Here is an 11214-nt window from a genome sequence, read left to right on the forward strand (position 1 = left end):
AAACAGGGTGTCCCTCCTTGGAATCAAGAAGGACTCCCATGTGGGGGAATAGCAGCGGAAGCTTCTTGTGGTCCACTACTAACAATATCTTCAAGATGGCCCCTGCATGAGAAGTCTGACAGAGATACACAAAAAATGAAGCTGTCATGGTCACATCATTCGTAGAAAGAATTGGAAGCGTTAAAAATGATTTCAAATGGGATACTCCTGGTTAAAGAAAACCCCATTAAGATCTCAAACGGAAGCGCTGTCTCATCCACAAATAATTTAGGGCCAGATGTCCGAAGGTTTCATTCACAAAAAGCGGTTACAAATTGTGCTCCACCTTTTTGCGACTGGAAAGGAATTTTGCAAACTGACCTTTGTACTAATAAGTCGGTTTACAAAATTACAAATTATAGTGGGACACAATGCGACCTACTTCATTAATATGCATGAGGCAGGCCACAATTTTCGATCCACTTTGATTGGCCAGTGTTACAGGCATTTAGGCCTGCTTGGGTCAACAGACCACCATGCCTGTGATTGCTTTTAAATAAATAAATGTATATTTTGTAAAAATGCAGCATGGGGCGAGTTAAACAAAAAAAAGGTTAAATAAACATTTTTTTAAGAATAGGCCACTGCCCACTCCGAAAAGATGTTTTTGTCAATGTTCTCAAAGGAGAAGGGCCCCTCAGGGACCCCTTCCTGTTTGCAAATGGCTTACCATCAATTTTGAATTGGCGGGGAAATATTATTATTGCATGACCAGAGTTCAGGCACAAAACATTCATACATACCTTAAGGGATCTGTATATTGAAGGGATGCCCCTAACCACCCCCTTCCAAATAGCAGTCCATTAATATTTACATACCTTTTCCGAACCACTGATTGGGGTTAGTACATTACTAAAAGTGTTTTAGCGGTCACAAACCATCAGACGTACTGAATGTGAGGGTCTGTGACTGTTGAAACATTTTGCACACAAGGCCCTTACTTCCTTACCAAATGTATGTATTTTACACTTAACACCGACAACATAGAAGAACTAAATCAAAGAACATAATCACACATGTCCTCAAGTTTTATGGATAATTAGGAAAATGTTTATCTCAAGGCAAGATTTTTGCATCTTCGTCAAAAAGCACCCTACTATTTCAATATTCCAGACATACATGATGTAAAAATTAGGCATTAAAAAACTGCATGAAGAGAATCACACACTGGAATTATCCCAATGAAAAATACAACTGCATCCATGAGGGAAAAAAAATCAAAGCACCCTGAATGAAGTAAACAAAAGCTTTTATTTAAGCACGTTATTCTCAACATTTCACAGAGGACCTGAATATATTAACATTTCCTGCCGCTGTGCAAACTACACAGGAAGAAAAAACAAAAAAAGCTTCGGGTGATCAATAACATTTTGCTGTTTCTTTCCTTGAAGATTTGTAATAGGACAGGCTGACCCAACACGTTCCCCATCAACAGGCAAAAGATGAAATGAGGCAGGGCTGTCTCCCTTCCCTCAGTAGACATGCAAAGCTCGAGTCTCGCGAGATGACACAGCTGATAGAGCTTGAAAAACGATATCAAAACAAAAGGATGCCAACATGCTCGTGATGCCACATCCTGCCAAGGCACCCAGCAGGCAGATGGCAGAGGAGGGGAGGAGGGACTTAAAGGAACCAAAGAAGAGACTCTCTCCGCTCCAAGGAACAGACCACTGAAGCCTAGAGGAATCCACTTCCGGGTACTGCTGGTTCCAAGAACAGAGACAGAGGGGGGGGATAGAAAGGGCTCGTACACCCCTCAGATCAGCACCCAGGCCTGCTGGCCTGATCTCACTGAGGACAGAAACCTTCTAAGGAGAATACGGGCAGAGAAAGCTGGGCCTCACGATCCTTCTGACTTTTAGGGTCTGAAAGGGGCACATTTACTTAAGATAATGTAGAGCAGCAACTACAGTTTCTGCGCTGCGTTGCGTAAGAAGGAGAGGACAGGGCAGCATCATATATTCAAAGATACGGTGTTGTTGCACTGCGTTGCGCACGAAGGAGAGGACAGGGCAGCAGCCTATATTCAAAGATACGGTATTGGTGCACTGCGTTGCGAATGATGGAGAGGACAGGGCAGCATCCTATATTCAAAGATACGGTGTTGTTGCACTGCGTTGCGAACGATGGAGAGGGCAGGACAGCATCCTATATTCAAAGATACGGTGTTGGTGCACTGCGTTGCGAACGATGGAGAGGGCAGGACAGCATCCTATATTCAAAGATACGGTGTTGGTGCACTGCGTTGCGAACGATGGAGAGGGCAGGACAGCATCCTATATTCAAAGATACAGTGTTGGTGCACTCCGTTGTGTATGAAGGAGAGGACAGGACAGCAGCCTATATTCAAAGATACGGTATTGGTGCACTGCGTTGCGAATGAAGGAGAGGACAGGACAGCATCCTATATTCAAAGATACGGTGTTGCTGCACTGCGTTGCGAATGATGGAGGGGGCAGGGCAGCATCATATATTCAAAGATACGGTGTTGCTGCACTGCGTTGCGAACGATGGAGAGGGCAGGACAGCATCCTATATTCAAAGATACGGTGTTGGTGCACTGCGTTGCGAACGATGGAGAGGGCAGGACAGCATCGTATATTCAAAGATACAGTGTTGGTGCACTGCGTTGCGAACGATGGAGAGGGCAGGACAGCATCGTATATTCAAAGATACGGTGTTGCTGCACTGCGTTGCGAACGATGGAGAGGGCAGGACAGCATCCTATATTCAAAGATACGGTGTTGGTGCACTGCGTTGCGAACGATGGAGAGGGCAGGACAGCATCCTATATTCAAAGATACGGTGTTGCTGCACTGCGTGGCGCATGAAGGAGAGGACAGGACAGCATCGTATATTCAAAGATACAGTGTTGGTGCACTCCGTTGCGTATGAAGGAGAGGACAGGACAGCATCCTATATTCAAAGATACGGTGTTGCTGCACTGCGTGGTGCATGAAGGAGAGGACAGGACAGCATCGTATATTCAAAGATACGGTGTTGGTGCACTGCGTTGCGAATGATGGAGAGGGCAGGACAGCATCCTATATTCAAAGATACAGTGTTGGTGCACTCCGTTGCGTATGAAGGAGAGGACAGGACAGCATCATATATTCAAAGATACGGTGTTTTGCACTGCGCTGACGCTTGTTAATTATATTGGCTGGTTATTCATATCAGCGCTGCATCGTCAGAATCATTAGACAGCATTATTTGGCATACAGTGCCTGGCTATTCACTACCTGTCTGCATCGCCTGCTTTTAACTAAGTGTAACGCTACCAGTGGCCACATCTCTGCTTGCTTCGGCTGTGACCCGCCTTGGCCCCATTTTTGCATCCATTTTGTTTGTTGTGTCCTCTCCCGTAGCTCCACCCCGCTACCGCCTCCCAGCTGACCCCCCCTCCCACGGATAGAAACCTCGCCCCGTCCTTACTCGCACTGTGACCATCTGGGCTTGCCCCGTGCTGGTTGCTCCTCCACGCTCCCTGACTCCTCGCAGCGCCTGGTATCGTAGCTCTGCTGTGCTCTGTGCTTTTGTGATAATTTGCGCTGCATTATCGAGGCAGCTGACGCTTGTTAATTATATTGGCTGGTTATTCATATTAGCGCTGCATCGTCAGAATCATTAGACAGCATTATTTGGCATACAGTGTCTGGCTATTCACTACCTGTCTGCATCGCCTGCTTTTAACTAAGTGTAACGCTACCAGTGGCCAGATCTCTGCTTGCTTCGGCTGTGACCCGCCTTGGCCCCATTTTTGCATCCATTTTGTTTGTTGTGTCCTCTCCCGTAGCTCCACCCCGCTACCGCCTCCCAGCTGACCCCCCCTCGCCCCTCCCCTTCCACCATCCACATATGACAGCTACTTCTGCGCGCAGCGTCCACGCGCAGCGGTCACGCCCCAGTCGCGCCGAAGGTGCGCCAAAGGTAAGCCCGTCTACGCCCGTCCGCGCCTGGACCGCGCCCAGCGCCAGACCCCTTGGCCCTCGTACCACCCACCCCACCCGCATTACTTACGACGCCACCACCCTCTTAGCCCTAAACCCCGGCCGTCCACCCAACTGCGTCCAAGCCGCTCCTGGACACACCCATGGACCCTTCTCTTGCAACTCCTGCAAGTTCGACGGCACCAAGAACAACTCCTCACCCACGAACACAAAACAGATTCCTGACCCCAACCACCTACAATGCATCCTGCTCAACACCCGCTCAGTCCACAGGCACGCCATCGACCTCTGGAACCTACTAGACACCATCTCTCCAGATGTCGCCTTCCTAACAGAAACATGGATGAACTCCACATCAGCCCCTGACATCACCATTGCCATCCCAGAAGGCTATAAGATCATCCGTAAGGACCGTACCGACCAAACAGGAGGAGGCATCGCTATCGTCCATAAGAAATCCATCCGCATCTCAACCAGCTCAGACTCCAATCTCGCCAATACTGAACACCTTCACTTCCAGATCCACATCGACCCCAAGACCACACTCAGAGGCACCCTCCTCTACAGGCCACCAGGACCCCGTGCACAATTCAGCGAGGACATCACGGACTTCATCACCCCACACGCCCTCCCCTCCGAGGATTACATTCTTTTGGGAGACCTCAACTTTCACCTTGAAAAGAACAACGACCGCAACGCCACCACCCTTCTGGACAATCTCGCCAACCTCGGACTTAAACAACTTGTCACTACCCCCACCCACATCGCAGGTCATACACTCGACCCCATCTTCAACTCCAGCAAACATGTCTCCTTCAGCCACACCACTGCTCTCCTTTGGACGGACCACAGCTGCGTTCACTTTACCTACAACAAGACCACAACCAACAACCTTCCTCAACCTACTCTGCGAAGAAACTGGAACAAAATCACCATCGACCAGATCGCCTCATCGCTTCTTCAAAACCCCCCTGCCCACTCCTCAAACCCCGACCAAGCAGCCATTAACCTCACCCAATGGCTATCCAACAGCGCCGACATCCTAGCACCTCTGAAAAAACGTCAAATCAAACCAGGCAGCAAGAAGGCATCTTGGTTCAACGATGATCTTAAGAAATCTAAGAAACTCTGTCGCACCCTTGAGAAGGCCTGGAAAAAAGACCCAAACACCAGCACCAGGGACGCCTTCAAAAACGCCACCCGTATACACCACCAACTGATCAGGAATGCCAAGAAAGCCGCCTTCAAAGATCGACTCGACAACAACGCCCACAACAGCAAGGAATTATTCAACATCGTCAAGGAATTTACTAACCCCTCAGCCAACTCCAACGACATCACCCCCTCTCAAGCCCTCTGCGACTCCCTAGCTTCGTTCTTCTACAACAAGATTGCTGACATCCACAACAGCTTTGACAACCAGCCCGGAGACCAACCCACCCAACCTTCTGCAGGACCCCCACCCCCCTTGAACATCCTCAATGACTGGAACCCAATCTCCACTGAGGACACCATCCGCCTGATGAACTCCATCCACTCAGGATCCCCCACAGACCCATGCCCTCACCACATCTTCAACAAAGCAGACTCCATCATAGCACCGCACCTCCGAGACGTCATCAACTGCTCCCTCAACTCCGCCACCTTCCCGGAAAGTTGGAAACATGCCGAACTCAGCGCCCTTCTGAAGAAACCCACAGCTGACCCCACCAAACTCAAAAACTACCGCCCCATCTCGCTCCTCCCATTCCCGGCCAAAGTCATCGAGAAAGCTGTCAACAACCAGCTCGCCGCCTTCCTAGAAACCAACAAATCCCTCGACTCCTCTCAGTCCGGCTTCCGAGCCAAACACAGCACTGAGACCGCACTCATCGCAGCTACTGACGACATTCGAACTCTGCTAGACAACGGAGACACGGTCGCCCTCATCCTCCTCGACCTCTCCGCAGCCTTTGACACAGTTTGTCATAGCACCTTAATACAACGTCTTAGAAACATCGGAATCCAAGGAAAAGCACTGGAGTGGATCACCTCGTTCCTCGCCGGAAGAACCCAGAGAGTCCGCCTCCCACCATTCAAATCAGAAGCTACAGAAGTCATCTGCGGCGTACCACAAGGATCCTCACTCAGTCCCACCCTCTTCAACGTATACATGAGCCCCATCGCAGCCATCGCACGCCAACATAACCTCAACATCATCTCCTACGCTGATGACACTCAACTGATACTATTACTCACCAAAGACCCCAACACCGCCAAAACCAACCTACATAAAGGAATGAAAGAAGTAGCCGAGTGGATGAAGTACAGCCGTCTAAAACTGAACTCCGACAAAACTGAAGTCCTCATCCTTGGGACCTCCCCCTCCGCCTGGGACGACTCTTGGTGGCCTGAGGCCCTTGGAAAAGCACCCATCCCGACAGACCACGCACGGAACTTAGGTGTCATCCTGGACTCCACACTCTCTATGAACAGACAAGTCAACGCCGTCTCATCTTCTTGCTTCAATATTCTTCGCATGCTCAAAAAAACATTTCGCTGGATCCCCACCGAAACCAGAAAAACGGTCACCCACGCACTGGTCACGAGCCGCCTGGACTACGGAAACACCCTATACGCCGGTACCACCGCAAAACTCCAAAAAAAACTCCAACGCATCCAGAACGCCTCAGCCAGACTCATACTAGACATCCCGCGTAAAGACCACATCTCTGGACACCTGAAAAACCTCCACTGGCTCCCCGTTAACAAGAGGATTACTTTCCGCCTCCTAACCCACGCACACAAAGCACTCTACGAACTTGGACCCGAATGCCTCAACTCACGACTTTCCTTCTACACCCCCTCCCGCCTCCTACGATCCTCCAACCAAGCCCTTGCAACTGTACCTCGCATCAACAAAACCACCATGGGAGGCAGATCCTTCTCCTACCTGGCAGCTAAAACCTGGAACTCACTTCCCACTCACCTTCGCCTCACTCAGGACCACCTTACATTCAGAAAACAACTTAAAACCTGGATATTCGACAAGTAATTCCCCATCCCTCCTCCAGCGCCTTGAGACCCTCTGGGTATGTAGTGCGCTATATAAATCACTTGACTTGACTTGACTTGACTGCGTGGCGCATGAAGGAGAGGACAGGACAGCATCCTATATTCAAAGATACTGTGTTGGTGCACTGCGTTGCGTATGAAGGAGAGGACAGGGCAGCATCATGTATTCAAAGATACGGCGTTGGTGTACTGCGTTGCGAACGATGGAGAGGGCAGGACAGCATCCTATATTCAAAGATATGGTGTTGGTGCACTGCGTTGCGAACGATGGAGAGGGCAGGACAGCATCCTATATTCAAAGATACGGTGTTGCTGCTCTCTTCCGAGGTCTGGTGCACAATAGGCCGCCTCCCTCCATGTACACACCTTTGCACCACAGAAGGCTATCCTTCCAGTACAATATACTGAGACACACTTTTTAACTTTTACTACATTGTATGTGTGCTGTTCAGTGCAATACAGAATGTTTGAAAAGTTTGGAGAAAAAAGCTTGTCTCCTACGCTGCGCCTGCCTCAAGGAGGTGTGTTTGTGGCAGAGAGCCCCGTCTACAAATGCTAACAGAGAGGGCTTTGGGTCAAAGATTACGGGTGGTAATGCCCTTGTACCACCCATGGGATGTTGTTCGATACAAAGTGATGCACAGTGGCTCATACTGCTAATTTGCATTTCTACCAGGCCGCTTTCCAGCACACATAAAGTTTTGCACTGGAAAGTAAATACGAAATCAGCACTTTACACCTGTTTGTGTCACTTTAGGTGACTTTGCACTGGTGCAAAGTGTTGATAAACCTAGCTTGAACGTTCTACACCATATAGAACTAGTCTTGAGAGCGCTCTTTGGGCATAGCCAAGACATCCGAAGTTGCAGATGACAGAAAAATGCCCACGGGTACCGGGCTCATGGTGGCCAAGCCTTCTAAGCGATGTTGCCTTTTGATGCTTCAATGTTAGCTCTTCCTATCATTGTAAAGCAGAATCCACCAAGCGTAGGATTGTTCCCCCCCACTGATAGGGAAGGCGACCTGGGCTCAATGGTACTTCATGCTGCGCATGCGGCACCCAGTGCTGAATCATTTGTAGGTGACCAGATTTTGGGTCAGTGTTTCTGAAGTAGCAGAATATCAAAATGAGTAAGTGCCTTCTGTGAATACCAAAATGGTAGTAAGTTTAGGATTTTGTCTTAAGTTAGTTCTGTGAATCGGGCCCACATGCCTGGCTGCCTTTGTTTGGTGGACAAGAAGGGGTCAGGAGAGGTCAGGGGGTGGCTCTCCCCCTCCCCAATCTTCACTTCCTGTCCATGCCACGACAATTAACCTAAAGGTGTCACGTGATTTGTGAGGATACAAACAACCCCCCTCCACCACCACCACCTCCACTCCCAGGCCCCCTCTCTCGCCCTGGATCCACTACCCTTACATGTGCTTTGGGTGACGTCACGTGGCAAGAATAACCGAAAGGAGAATGCATGCCAAAAAAATCCTCTTTCTTTCAAAATGGCTGAAAGAGCACAAAGACACACCGTACTTCCTGTCCAACCGGAAGACAAGCATTGCAAAAATCTGGAGTGTGGCAATCTCCATGTTCAGGTCTGAATTCTGACCATGATCGCATCTTTCAAGTATGGCAAAACCAAAGACAAGGAAAACAGTGGATTGAAAATGTGGGCAATGCTATCATTTAAGGAACAAGAGAGGCTTCAAAATTAATGATTCGTGAAAATTGAAGAGGAACCAGAGGGCTGTGTTGAGTTATCCTACTACAGGTGTGTGCGTAACTTTCACGGTTTGTAGGTGAGGGGTCTCCTATGGTTGCTGGGGTATTCCTTCATCTCAGAGGCAGACTAGCTGGTCAGGATGGCGGGAGATCCACCGACTGACAGCATCCTTCGAAAGACCAGTAGTCTGTATCAGCCCTTCACATGCCCGGTGACCCACCTATGTGGCCGACTCCGCCAGCGTCTTATCTCCACGGTCCACGGAGGGACATCTTCTGTCTGCACCAGTCCATCAGAGTTGGTACTTCCTCAGCAGCTCGTTCTGCCAGTGCCGCTTCTTGTTGGGGAAGTCCTTGGGGATGCGGATCTTGCGGAAGTCCTCGATGCACTTGTGCAGCTCCCCCTCCAGGGCTCTCTTCTCTTCGTTGATCTGGGGTGCCGCTGGGCAGCTTTCGATCCCGTTCTCATTCACCTCTGACTGGTCACTGTTCGTTCGCGGACCCAGGGTCTTCGCCTCATCCACGTGCTTCCTGAGGGACTGTGAGAGGTCAAGTGTGGTGGGCCGAATGGGAGCTACCACTTGGCATGGTAAATTGTTCAGAGTGGCACTTCCCGCTTGTGATGGTTGAGTGGCAGATGCCTCAGGACAACGCGGGGATTCATCGATGGTGGAGCGTTCCTCCACTACCGCAGAGCGTAGTGCCAATCCAGAGATAGTGGGGCATTCTTCTGGTCTCTCAGGGCACGGGCGGGTTAGAGAAACGGCAGCACACCCTTCCGGTCCCTGAGGTTTCGGCACAGATGAAGACACCATAGGGCCTTCTTCAGGTATCTCAGGGCACGGTGAAGTATCTGACATGGCATCACATTCATCCAGCACCTCTGAGCACAACAGAGGCTCTGGTGGGTCATAGTTTGGAGCCTCCAAGTCCAGCTCTTCGTCAGGGTTGCTGATGGCGGCTGCTACAACCGAGTAAGTGTCGGAGAGACTGTCCAGGGTGGAGCGAGACGGATCGTTGCCGCTGTCCAGATCCTCCGATACGGGGGACAAGTCGTTGGTCATTGCCGCCACCATAGGGATGCCATGCTCTGTGAAAGAAATCATATAAACTTGTTAGACTTGCATTAAAAGAGCTCAAAAACTCAACAGTTTCTTAAGCTATAAAATTACTACTCATACAGTAATTATGCTACAGGGCGTGGGTCGCACATCAGAAACAATACACTCAAGTATCAACATTTTATTAGCTGTAATAATCAAAACATTTCATGTGTTCCTTCAGAACTGCTCTTGTAGAAAACATAAGATCCGAATGCTAACATGCATTGCTGCTGAGTGCGTTTGTTGCATGGGCTACATGTGTATAGTCTGCTCCCCTGGAGTGTTGTTGAAAAAATCTCATCAGAACAACATGGAGTGATTAATAGACTTCTTGAGTAGAACATGCTCTGCTAATGTACTCATTTCATTAGAACTGTACAGTGGTTCATTTGTAAATTAAAAAGTGTGTAGTGTGCTGGTACCACGTGTTCAGGTGACGAGTAGAGTATGATGTAGTTTATTAAGTCCATAAGTAGAAGCTACAGCAAGCCCCACCAGGAGTGGCCTCCTAGCTGCTCAGCCCATCATCCCATTGTCAACACACACACACCAGGCACCCAAGCATTCCACTCATGTCTATCACGTCAACATTCTACACGGAACACTCACACTGGCTGAGCGGCTAGTTACAAAGAGAATGGAACATATATACATAACCTGAGGATACTACAGGGATGTATGACGTTACAACGCAGGCTATTACAACGCCTGCCTTTACAACGCGGTTTTTACATCGCATACCATTACAACGCATAGCGCTTTTGGGTGCTGGATAGTGAATAGTTTAATTTACTATTCCAACTCCAGTCCCCGTGGACACTAGGGAAGGTGTTGGATAGTAAATTAAACTTATTTCCTATCCTAGAGCGCCCCCCCAGCGCAATGCGTTGTAATAGTTTGCGTTGTAAAAGTTTTGTTGTAAGTGATGTTTACCATACTACGGAGTGCCAGGGCTCTCATCAGGAGACTGCGCTGACAGGAGAAATGTGCTGGTGCAAGCTGTCTCCTGACTTGAGTCCCGGCACTTTTTAACCTGTAGAGGACTTGACCTAATGGCCTAATGGGTAGAGCTGCTGATTTCGGAGCTGGAGAACCTGGTTCGAGTCTCAGCGTGGGGAAAATCATGTGCCTTCTTAATAAGTGTGTCCTTAACTGATGCTATAAGTACTGGTGCAGAGGGTTAGGTGCCAGGGCTGAGCACCGGCTCAAAATAAGCAGTGGAACTATATTTTGTGATGTTGACCTCATGTGCCATTGTGCACAAGGTGATGCACCGTTACATCGCAACTTTTACAACGGGAGTCTTTTACAACGGAACTTTTACAACGCAGGATCCATTACATCGGATGCCATT

General features: G+C 49.1%; 1 protein-coding gene across 1 annotated transcript; it reads right to left on the reverse strand.

Moving 5' to 3' along the window:
* Positions 1–9050: 9050 nt before the first annotated feature.
* LOC144784207 (uncharacterized) lies at positions 9051–9821 on the reverse strand. Its single transcript, XM_078662864.1, has one exon. It carries the CDS (start codon positions 9819–9821, stop codon positions 9051–9053), a length of 771 nt encoding a protein of 256 aa, XP_078518990.1.
* Positions 9822–11214: the final 1393 nt, after the last annotated feature.

The sequence above is a fragment of the Lissotriton helveticus genome, chromosome 10, assembly GCF_964261635.1.
Source record: "Lissotriton helveticus chromosome 10, aLisHel1.1, whole genome shotgun sequence".
Classification (NCBI taxonomy): Eukaryota; Metazoa; Chordata; class Amphibia; order Caudata; family Salamandridae; genus Lissotriton; species Lissotriton helveticus.

What these genes read in the sequence shown, in the direction of transcription:
- LOC144784207 (XM_078662864.1), bottom strand. Translation starts at nt 9,821, where the DNA reads ATGACCAACGACTTGTCCCCCGTATCGGAGGATCTGGACAGCGGCAAC.